General features: G+C 33.5%; 1 protein-coding gene across 1 annotated transcript; it reads right to left on the bottom strand.

Moving 5' to 3' along the window:
* Positions 1 to 9,402: 9,402 nt before the first annotated feature.
* Positions 9,403 to 10,723, bottom strand: LOC122602543 (E3 ubiquitin-protein ligase PUB23-like). The gene has a single exon (XM_043775147.1). It carries the CDS (start codon positions 10,721 to 10,723, stop codon positions 9,488 to 9,490), a length of 1,236 nt encoding a protein of 411 aa, XP_043631082.1. The 3' UTR covers positions 9,403 to 9,487.
* Between the last annotated feature and the right edge of the window lie 740 nt (positions 10,724 to 11,463).

Below are 11,463 nucleotides of genomic sequence, written 5' to 3' on the forward strand. Positions count from 1 at the left end.
CCTCATTTACCCTTTGTAAGGTTCCAGATATTAAATGTTTTGGGGGTTGTATATTAAGTACATATCTATAAGCCTAAATGCAGTTTGAAGTGGTATTAGGTGCATTTTTTTTCTTAACTTAGGAGGAAACATGCTGAGTTTCAAGGTAATTGAAAGCTGCTTAATTTGAGCACAACTTTTTAATAAATAAGGTCAAATAAACTATCTGTTATGCACTTTATTATCGTATATTTTGCGTTGTTCAAATAGATTTGATTGAAAATTGAGATACATAAACGGGAAGATGGTACTGTACCAAGGACAGATGGAAATACAGTCTCTGGATAACGAATCATTTTAAAAAATCATGTAGAGTTGAAGCAGAAAGAGAAGGCTCACACAGAGGTTTTGTTTTGCTGGTGTTAAGCATGACATTGAAGTATTGAACGAAGATCATTTAATGATGATGAGCTGAGATTGAAAATAGGAAAGATGTCTTATGTATCTTGATTTATTGTATATTTATTACATTGTATAAATAAGAAATGCTAGGGTGGAGAAGGTTTTTAAGTGAAGTTTAATGTTTTGTATAATATTAGATTAGAGGGAAAAATCTATAAAAAAAGTAACCTTTGTATCCAAAATTATTAATAAGGGAAATCTATTTAGTTTTCGTAGACCTATTTTTTAATATTTCACAATAAAAGAAATATCATTAGTTTTTAACACCAACCGTCTCTTAAATGTCACAGTTAAATTTAGCTTACGTGGACCTAAATATGTGATTTTTGTAATAATACATTTTATTTAAAATTTAGAATTCATATATGTTTATCTCTGTTTTAAAATTTAGAATTCATATATGTTTATCTCTGTTTTAATCATCATCATCAATAACAACCACTTAACAATAAATCTATATAAAAATAAAAAAATAACAATGATGCATAAACTAATTAACTCAATCATGAGTTAATCCGGAAACATAAAAATCTTAAATCCTGAAACCATTTCTAAGAATGATTATCAACAATTAAATTTAGAAATCACTTCTATATATCTAAATATCATATCATATATTTACATAGCCTGAAGATGGAATCTAACTTGTTTACAATACCAATAAATGTGATATAATAATAGAAATATATAAGATAAAGTGGGGAAAAAATGAAAATCATTCATGGATGGAAAAAGAGATCAGATGGGGCTTCATGATTTCTACCATTTTCATTTTTCATACAGTTTATGCTGAATTGCTGACAATTATAAATCCATGGTCCCACTCACTCACTCCCATTCGAATCATATACTTCCTCCATTTCCAATTAACTTATAAATCCATCATATTGTCTTCTTTTACTTCGAAACAATGGGCCATTTTTTCAACTTTTTGATCCGATGTAAACAAGAGTTGACCCAATACGACCTCTTCAACATCATTCAATATTTCAATGGACTATCCTGTAGATCTTCGACTTGTTCACACGATCCGCCCAAATCATGATTCTCATTACTTGGTCGGAACCCATTTGGGTTCTTCAATTCGGATCTCATATATATACATTTGATGATGTATAGATAATGGTGACGACTGGAAAGTGGTGGTGGCCGATGGTAGGTGTTATATATACTAGTATATGTTAAAACCGATTGGTAGTGAGTGGTGGTAACTGTGTATATATATGTATGTTTGCAGATCTTTATGGGATTGATTCTATGTCTGGTGATCTCACTTTTCAAATTGGTTTTTAATGGAATTTTTATTTTCATCTATACTACCTATTTAAACATATTACCCCCTTCCTCGTTCAAATCTTTACCTTTAAATTACCTAATATACCCTCTACATTTAAACTATCTCCACACACCTTATCCTTGAAATTTCGAGATTACCCTTAATAAAAAAAACCTTACAATTACCTAAAACCCTATTGTTATAAAATCTCATTAACTCTAAAATTATTGCTGAAGGTATTGCTATGGATAAGAAAAAAATTATAACTCACGAAATTACGAACCAATTATGTCCTTTGTATATTCGTATTAAATTTTAATCATTGACTAAATATTTTTTTTAATTGCCTTGTTTTCTTTCCCTACAATTGTAAGTGGTTATTTTTCATGGTTAGTATTTGCACTTCATTATTTTTTGCACCTAATCCGCGACTTATTTTAGAATGATATATATGGTTAGATCCTGCATTAACGCATCTCATTAATGTAAACTGAACGTTATAAACCGTTACGCTGTCTAAAGCGTTATAGACTGTCGCCGCTGTAACGCGCAGGCACCACTCTAGTATATATATACATATGTATTAGGGGTGAGCAAAAACCGAACCGTAAAACCGAAAAAAACCGATGACACCGAACCCAAAAAACCGAAAACCGAACCAAACCTATTGGTTTGGTTTTTATTTTTCAAAAACCGAACGAATCAGTTCGAGTTTCGGTTTCATATGCAAAAACCGACTTTAAAAACCGAACCGAACCAAAAACCAAATATATTTTAATTTAATACATATTCTTATAATATTGGTTAGGAATAAACTAAATATAATATAGTTTATTTTAAAAATCTAAAATATAAGTCACTTTTTCCCTACATGATTGATCAGTACTAATATACGAGGGTTAAACTTGAAACTTTGTCTTAATGTTGGTGACAAACTGAAAATTGTGAATACAAAAAGTTAGATATGTAAACTAGTTATAAACTTAAGGGTTAAAACTGTATAAACTAAAAAAGAAATAGATCCGATCGTCGTCTTCGTTCCCCCACCTGCAAATTCTTCCATTCATCATATAAGCTTTACTTTTTAATGTTTCTTTACTTAACTAAACGTATACATCGAGTTTTATTCATCAAGAAGCCGAACCAAAACCGAAACCGCCCCAAACCGAGATGAAAAACCAAAAAACCGAACCGCTTAAAAACCGAACCAATCGGTTCCACAAAATGAAAAACCAAATTAATCGGTTTGGGTTTTGGTTTTGGGTCAAAACCGACCCAAATCGACCCATGCTCAACCCTATGTATATGCACATATCTACTTTAATATTCATTCAAAGTAGTTTAATGACGTGACAGTGATGACCTGATATTTAACGGAAGATTGACGTTAAAAGTTACGACATTCCCTTTATTGCGAACTTTTCTGAAATAGAGCCCTTTTAATAAACGAAATCTAAATAGGTTCCCTTTATTAGGAATTTTGGGTAAAAAGATTACCTTTTTATGGATTTTTCTCTAGATTATAAGAATGTAAAGAATTTTAATTACTTTTTTGCAGGTTCTCATTTGCATTTCTCAAATTAATTTGATTTATTGATGCCCCGTTTTTGGGTATGTTTAAAAAGTGGTGATTAAAAAAGTGCTTATTTTAGTGCAAAATAAGTAAAGGATAACTTTTTGTTTATTCAAATACGCAAAATGTACGCGAGTGATAAAGTAATGCAACATTAAACTCCCAGTTTTATGATCCATGTATGTAATAGTACTATTTGCAAGGTGACCTTCAGTATAGGAAAAATCCACATAATTGTTAGATCGGTGTTTTGCAACTTTAATAATCTATTCAATTCAAATGTGGATACTAGGAAACTTTATAGTTCATAGCATCGCTTTGATGATGGATTTCGTTAACAATACATGCCGTTCCAAAAATAAAAAATAAAAAAAAATATTCATTAACAATACAAACTACAGTATAAGTTATATTACGCATGGTTACTTCTATTATATCACTATATAGATGTTCATTATGTCTATATCAAATTCTTATGTAAACACAATATCTGTATCTCCAAGTAGTTCTTTCAATAATTTTTTATAATTGGCTTAGAAGTATTCAAATACATAAATTTTATTTGTATTTTGTTACTAATACCCGGGTATCACCCCGGGTTGATTAGCTAGTTGGTCTAATATATATTTAAGGGACTATATATCAAGTAATTTGTTGGGTCCTATATATAAAGTCATATTTCAAAATTTATCTAATCAAGCCCGGATAGTTATCCGGGTTGATTAGCTAATTGATCCTATTATGGGATAATGTAAGTTGTGAATTTATTCTCTTTGGATGAATGCATACTTTTTTCGTTATGTTTTGAAATTTGAGTGGTTTTTAATGTATTATTTGGATTTAACACTTTCTTTTTTATGCTTTTCTTTTCATGTTACATAATAAGGTTTTAGGTAAAATAGAACAAGTATTAAAGTAAAACAATAGGTTTTTCTTCAGTGATAATCACCGTGCATCATGAAAATCATCGTACATCAATTGTTCCGTGAATCTTCGTGCATCAATTTAACCATGATCTAATCGTCAAGATCTTGTCTTATTTGTTTTACTTTAATACTTGTTTTACATTATCCAACCCCTACATAATAGAACTTTTTAAGAAAGATATACGACTATGACTTCTTAATTATTATTAATTTTTAATATTATATAACATATCAATATTATTAACTAATTTATAATCAATAAAAAATATATTAATAAAATAAATTAATATTTTTGACTTTTATTAATAATATTAAGAGTTAATTTCATTACATGCCTCAGGTATGTCATATTATCAAGTTTCGCTCTCAGACTATGTGGAAGTCAATATAAGGTTGTCTCAAACCTAAGCTTAGCTTTGGAACCCCTTACATATAATTTTTTTAAACCATAAAATTCATAAGGGTCATGTAATTTAATTATTATACAACGAATAATAAAAAATTCATATGTGAGGGATTCCATACCTAAGCTTAGGTTTTGGACAACCTTATATATGCTTTTCCCTTATATTATTTATATTATTGTTTTTTTTTTTTTTTTGAAAAACAAAGCAGATACATAACTAACACCCCCAACTTTGATGTACTCACGTTGTGTTTGAATCCTGATAAGGCCCTAAATGGTTCGCTCTCTCACGTGTAGATGGGTACAGTGTTGCTAAGGTCCCATCACCGCATTTGCATGTGCCAAAATCAGAACCATGGACCCTATAGGAATAAACCACAAGGTGGAAACTCTCTAACCGTTGGGCTATCACCCCAATGGCTTTTTGGTCTTTAGTCTCATCTTTATTAGGTCAGGCCCAATGACTTTTTTTTAACTATCACTCAAATGGCCCTATTGGGTCTTCAACTTCGCTTGTTGTCAATCATGTATATATGTATGTATTTTATATATGGATGTATGTCTCTCTTATCTTCCATTATGTATGTTTTCCAATCATTCGTCTGGACGTGCCATGTATGTAATAATGAGCTTGTGTAAGTTGGCTTCAACCTCGTTTGTTGTCTCATAGGTATATATGTGTTATGTTTCTCTTGTTTTTCATTATATCTGTTTTCCAAACAGTCATGTCATCATTGGGCCTAATGGACCCAATGCGTTTTTCGGTCATTCATCTAGGCCTAACGTGCCAAGTATGTAAAGGACTCGTGTATTTGGGCTTATTTCGTCGTTTGTGTCTGTCTTTCACTTGAATGAACCTAATGGGTCTTCAACCACGCTTGTTGTCTCATATGTATATATGTGTTTACTTAAATATGGATGTATGTCTCTCTTATCTTTTATTATTATGTTTTCTCGTCATTCGTCTCATATTGGGCCTAATGGGAATTTGCCACCAAACATTCATGTCATTGGGCCTAATGGACCCAATGTGTTTTCGGATCATTCATCTGGGCCTAACGTGCCAATTATGTAAAGGACTCGTGTATTTGGGCTTATTTCGCCGTTTGTGTCCGTCTTTCACTTGAATGAACCTAATGGGTCGTCAACCACCCTGGTTGTCTCATATGTATATATTTGTTTACTTAAATATGGATGTATGTCTCTCTTATCTTTTATTATTATGTTTTCTCGTCATTCGACTCATATTGGGCCTAATGGGAATTTGCCAACATTGATCTGGACCTAACGTGTCAAGTATGTAAAAAATATTCTTTATATATAAAAGAAAGGTAATGTATGAAATAAACATTTATGAATCATGTTCAATATCTTGTTCATATAATTATTATCCCAATAGATGGATTCTTAGATTTCGAGCTATTCTCTCCCGGACTTAATTTGATTGGTCGACAACCAGTATCTAATTACCTAAGTTAAGCCTTTCATAGATTAGTTAAGCGGGTTTAATTTTTTTTAAAGGCCGAGAAGTACACACACACACACACACACACACACACACACATATATATATATACGAGAGTAAGTACCGGCGCGTTGCGGTGGCGAAATGGTGGGTAATAGCTAGGTCATAGAGTGTGATATGTAATAGAGTGTGATAGGTCATACGAGTTGATATGTCATTGAGTATGATAGTCAAATGCCTTAAACGTACGGGCTCCGCCTCGGATTTAAAAATTGGTGAATGACATCTCTAATGAAAGAGCATGAAATTTTAAGAACACTCATATAATTTTTATAATTTATCGATGTACGGTTTTTGAGATAAAAATTTTTGAATGAATTGGAGAAATAAATGATTTATGGGGGAGGGAGAAAAAAAAAATGATTGATTGAGATTTGAGAAGAGGGAAAGGGTATTATAGTTATTTTAGGTAAATATAGAATAGATATGATGGACATTTTGGGGAAGTCTTTAAAATCAATATTGAAAATTTAAGTTCAATGTTGAAAATCTAAAGGTTTTTTGCTTTATAATATACGAGAGCAAGTACCCGCGCGTTGCGGCGGCGAGATAGTGATGGTGCTAGGTCATAGGAGGTGATATGTCATAGAGTCTCATAGCCAAATGCCTTAGCCGTACGGGCTCCGCCCTCAGATTTAAAAAAATTCGTCGAAAGTATATCGAATGACATCTCTAATTAAAAAACATGAAATTTTAAGAACACCCATATAAATTTTATAATTTATCGATGTACGGTTTTTTAGATAAAATATTTTGAAAGAATTGGAGAAATAAAATGATTTATGGAGAAAAAAGAGAAAGTTGTAGGCATTGATGTATGATACATCATGCATTATCATGTGTATATTGTTGAAATTGAAAGTTGAAAGTTAAAGCCCTATTTGCTTTATAATATAGTATAGATTATAGATATATAAACAACTAGCAAAATCGCAAGTAGCCTAAGGTTACAAATTTACAATCCATGTACAAATTTAGATACACAAAAAGTTCATATCAGAAAATGAAAATATTAGTTAAGCTGCATGTTTAAGGCCGCTCACTAAGGGTTCTTCGACAGCTTCTTCGACCACTCGTCGACGAGTCCAGCTTAGGGAGCACCTCGTCCGCAACCCTTCTTCGTCCCATTCTTTCATTCCAACAATGTGCATTGACGAGGAGGAGCGGGCTAACGGCTAGTTTTGTCTTTTTTTTAAAAAAAAAACTAACAACTATAATTATAAAAAATGAGCTTTTAAATGGCCTTCTGTTTTTTGATCAAAAATTAGTGTTTTCCCGTGTTTTTAGGCCATAAACTAGAGAGTTAGGTTAAAGGTAAGCCGGCTAAGAGGACTAGGAGCTTAGCTTGCTGGCGAGAAAGGGTACATGCGTTAATCATATAGTGGATTTATCTTTCTTTCGATTGAGCATCGGTACTTTTTGAGTCTCTCTCCGTAGGCGTGCAAAACAACAGAGCCACTACTCTTCGGGGCGGTGAAGTGGACAATCCCTTATTCCAGCTTTAGAGGAGCATCTTTGCATGAATCAAACTCCTCTATAAAAACCAACTTCTATTCAACCATTCCCATCTCATTCACTTCTTTTAACTCATAATTTTGCACAAAACAACACACACTCTATACATTTTCACTAAATATGTCGAGTTCCGACGAAGATTCAGTTTCATACATTAGTAAGTATACAATAGATGCCGAAATGGTAAACACTTTCGTTACTTTAATTAAAGAAGCAGAAGCAGAAGTAGAGAGCTCAAGAATGGCAATCAGACCAAAAATACCAAGAAGAACAATAACCAGAAATCATGTGGAAGCCTCCACACGCTTATATAATCATTACTTTGCCCCGCAACCCGTTTACCCTACCGATTATTTTAGAAGGCGTTTTTGAATGCCGAAAGAAACGTTTCTTCGTATAGTGAACGATATATATCACTTTAACGTCGTACAACCATTACCAAAACACTTTGCATTCTTCCACAACGCTCCAACCGACGCTGTGGGTCGCCCGACGTTAAATATTTTTCAAAAATGTACTTCCGCTATACGCCAGCTGGCTTATACATCTGCCGATTCGTTGAACTACTTCTGTAAATGTGTTGTTCAGTTATATCACTTAGAGTTTTTGAGATAACCGACACAAGAAGATGTTAACCATGTGACCGCTAAACACGAGGCGGTGCACGGTTTTTCGGGTATGCTTGGAAGCGTTGATTGTATGCATTGGGCTTGGAGAAACTGCCCAACGGCATGGTAAGGCCAATACACTCGTGGTGACAAAGGACATCCGACGGTTATGCTTGAAGTGGTTGCTTCATATGATTTGTGGATTTGGCATGCTTACTTTGGACCCGCCGGTTTGAACAACGACATCTACGTTCTTAATGAATCTGACTTGTTCGACCAGCTTCTCCAAGATAGAGCTCCTGCGGTAAATTTCACCGTTAATGGCCAATAGTTTACAGAGGGTTATTATCTAGCTGATGGTATCTATCCAGAATGGGCTACACTTGTCAAGTCTTTCAAGTGTCCCTTGGACCCTAAGACCTCTAAATTCAAACGCTTCCAGTAGTCTGCAAGAAAAGACGTGGAGCGTGCTTTTGGGGTATTTCAAGGCCGATGGAGAATCCTTCAACAGGGTGCGCGTCCATTAAGTATTAACAAAATTAAACGCATCATGTACTCTTGTGTGTTGTTGCACAACATGGTCGTTGAATATATTGGATTTGGAGCTAATTCCCGATACCCCGCCAACGCGTTCTTGGGACGAACGTGTTGACATTCAGTTACGTATGACAGGGGAGTTACGTGAAAGGGCGACACACAACCGTCTAAGAGGCGCCTTAGTCGAGCACATTTGTAACTTGCCGGAAAACCAACATGAACATTGAGTGTAGTGTTTTTTTTTATTTTGTTTTTTTAATTAATAAATGTAATCTATTGTTTTTTTTTTAAATAAATGTGTTGTGTTTTTTTTTTAATTAATGTAATGCGTTTTTTTTAATAAATGTAGTGTGTTTTTATAATATTTAATTTTAAATAAATGTTGAATTATTTATTTCTTATGTAAATATAAAATAAAATAAATAAAAAAGTATGGAAAAAGTATGGAAGAGGGGTTATAGAGAGTGATTGTTAAAGAGATGATGAAGAGAGAGAAAAATTGATGTGATAGCGGGTTAACTTAGGAGAGCCTAATGACAACAAAAGAGTCAAGCTGGTTTAATGACAACAAAAGAGTCACGCAGATTCAAAATAATTAGTCCAATATAAGTACTCTGTATAACAAATGGTTTACAATTAAATCAATGAAAAAAAACCTTTAATGAATAACTAGTATATCATCATAAGGAAGGATAAGATGAAAGCAAATGAGCAGGAATACAAGAAGCATCTTTCCAAACCCCAGAATGCAATGTAAGAATTTGCTTCACTCTCTCTTTAGTTCTCTCATTACATTCAACTTGAATCATCAAGCATAGCTTAGAAACCACACCCACTTCAATCATTTCTTGAACAACTTTATAAGTTGCTGAGAACCTACAAACCAAACACAATATTCTCACTGCTCTATCACTTGCCAAATGAGAAACCCTCAAGATCTTCTTTGAAACTATCGCTACCCCTGCCCCATGTTCAACTAACTTGGCTCGTCCCTCCGCACACCGGCAAATCTGCTCTAATGTCACCAACATTAGCTCGCAGCCACGTCGGTCCGTGTTGTCAATGAGAAGCTCTACAAGAACCGAAACCATCCCTGATTCGGCTGCCTTTATTCGGTTTCTACCCCATCTTACGATATCAACTACAAGCTCTAATGAAAGTTTAAGAGTTTTTTGAGAAACATCCTTTTTCAAGATTCTAACCGTTTCATTGAACAGTAGTGGTGATGCACTAGCAATCTGTGTAGGGTTCATCACTTTGAAAAGAGATCTTAAAAGCGTTATTGCATTTAAACGAGATTGGACACTTCCAGATCTCATCACATGCAATAACGCATTAAAAAATGCAGATTCATTCTGATGCACGAGCTTTCGTAATTGAAAGTCCGTGCACTGAATGTGATGGAGCACAGTTAGGGCTTCATCACTTGCTTCACTCACGAAGCCATTATCATTACTTTCTTTTAATATTATCATGGTTAAAAACTCAACCAAACCTGAACCAGCATCCATGCACATTTTGCTTTCATTGCTTGCTTGAACGATTGATCTCATTTTTTTCAAGTACTTGATCTGTTTTTGTGGGTATCTTTTTGCATCATTAAGAAGCTTAATTATTTGATATCTATCCACCGGCTTTTTCGGTGATGGGAGCGGATAAAGACCATGATCAATTGAGTTCTTGGTGCACCATGACTGGATCAACCGGCGAAGGGTGTGGTTAGGGGTTAGATATATATCAATGTCACATAATGTTTGTTTGGTGACCGGACAAGTGCTTTTTTTGCATGTAAACAACCATCTTTCTATGCTTTCTTTATCATAAGTAATACCAGTTGATATTGTGACTGGATCTTTCATGAGTTGCATGGAGATTGGGCATAGAAAATGTGATGGGACTTCTGTTTCAATCTCCATTTTGAAGCTAACTAGCTAGACAACTTTGAGTTTGAGTTCAAATCTAGCTAGATCAGTTAGTTTTTGTCATGTTCTTTTGGTGATGAAAGATTTGTTTTATATGAAGAAAGTGAGGAGTGGGTTGTATTACTTGTATCAAATGGCAGAAAGTCAACCCTATGTTAATTAAGAGGAGAGAAGAGTGGAGTTGTATGCTATCAATGGAGTCCTTAGACTTTACACTCACATGAAGTTAGCACCTTTATGATTTCCATAAGTCTAATCCATACACCTTTTTAAACAAAAAGTTAGTCATGAATGATCCCTTACATGTCTTGAGAGTTCAAGTACGATAATTCTCGATTACTTTGACATTATTAAAGAGTAGATGAAAATGATAGATACATCAAAGATAAAGTATATTATATTATATGTGTCGTACGAACCAAAGACTCGTGTTTAATCAAATATACTAATTGCATAAAACTAAAACGAAGATACCAGAAAAATATGTAGATGACGTCCTTAATATTTGGTTTGGTTTGCAAGTTGTTGGCATTAAGCCTGACTTTAGGAGTAAAATTAGCAAACTAAAATTAATTGATAAGACATCTTCGAGCAGTAACCACATACCACTTCTTCTTCGCCACATTGATATAATGTTAATACTTTCTTATTGATATATTTTTTACAAGAGCTTTCTTTTTATATCTTCTATACTTATTATTTTATTCTTTTCAATTAATTAAACAAAAAAAAAT

Source organism: Erigeron canadensis, chromosome 6, assembly GCF_010389155.1.
Source record: "Erigeron canadensis isolate Cc75 chromosome 6, C_canadensis_v1, whole genome shotgun sequence".
Lineage (NCBI taxonomy): Eukaryota > Viridiplantae > Streptophyta > Magnoliopsida > Asterales > Asteraceae > Erigeron > Erigeron canadensis.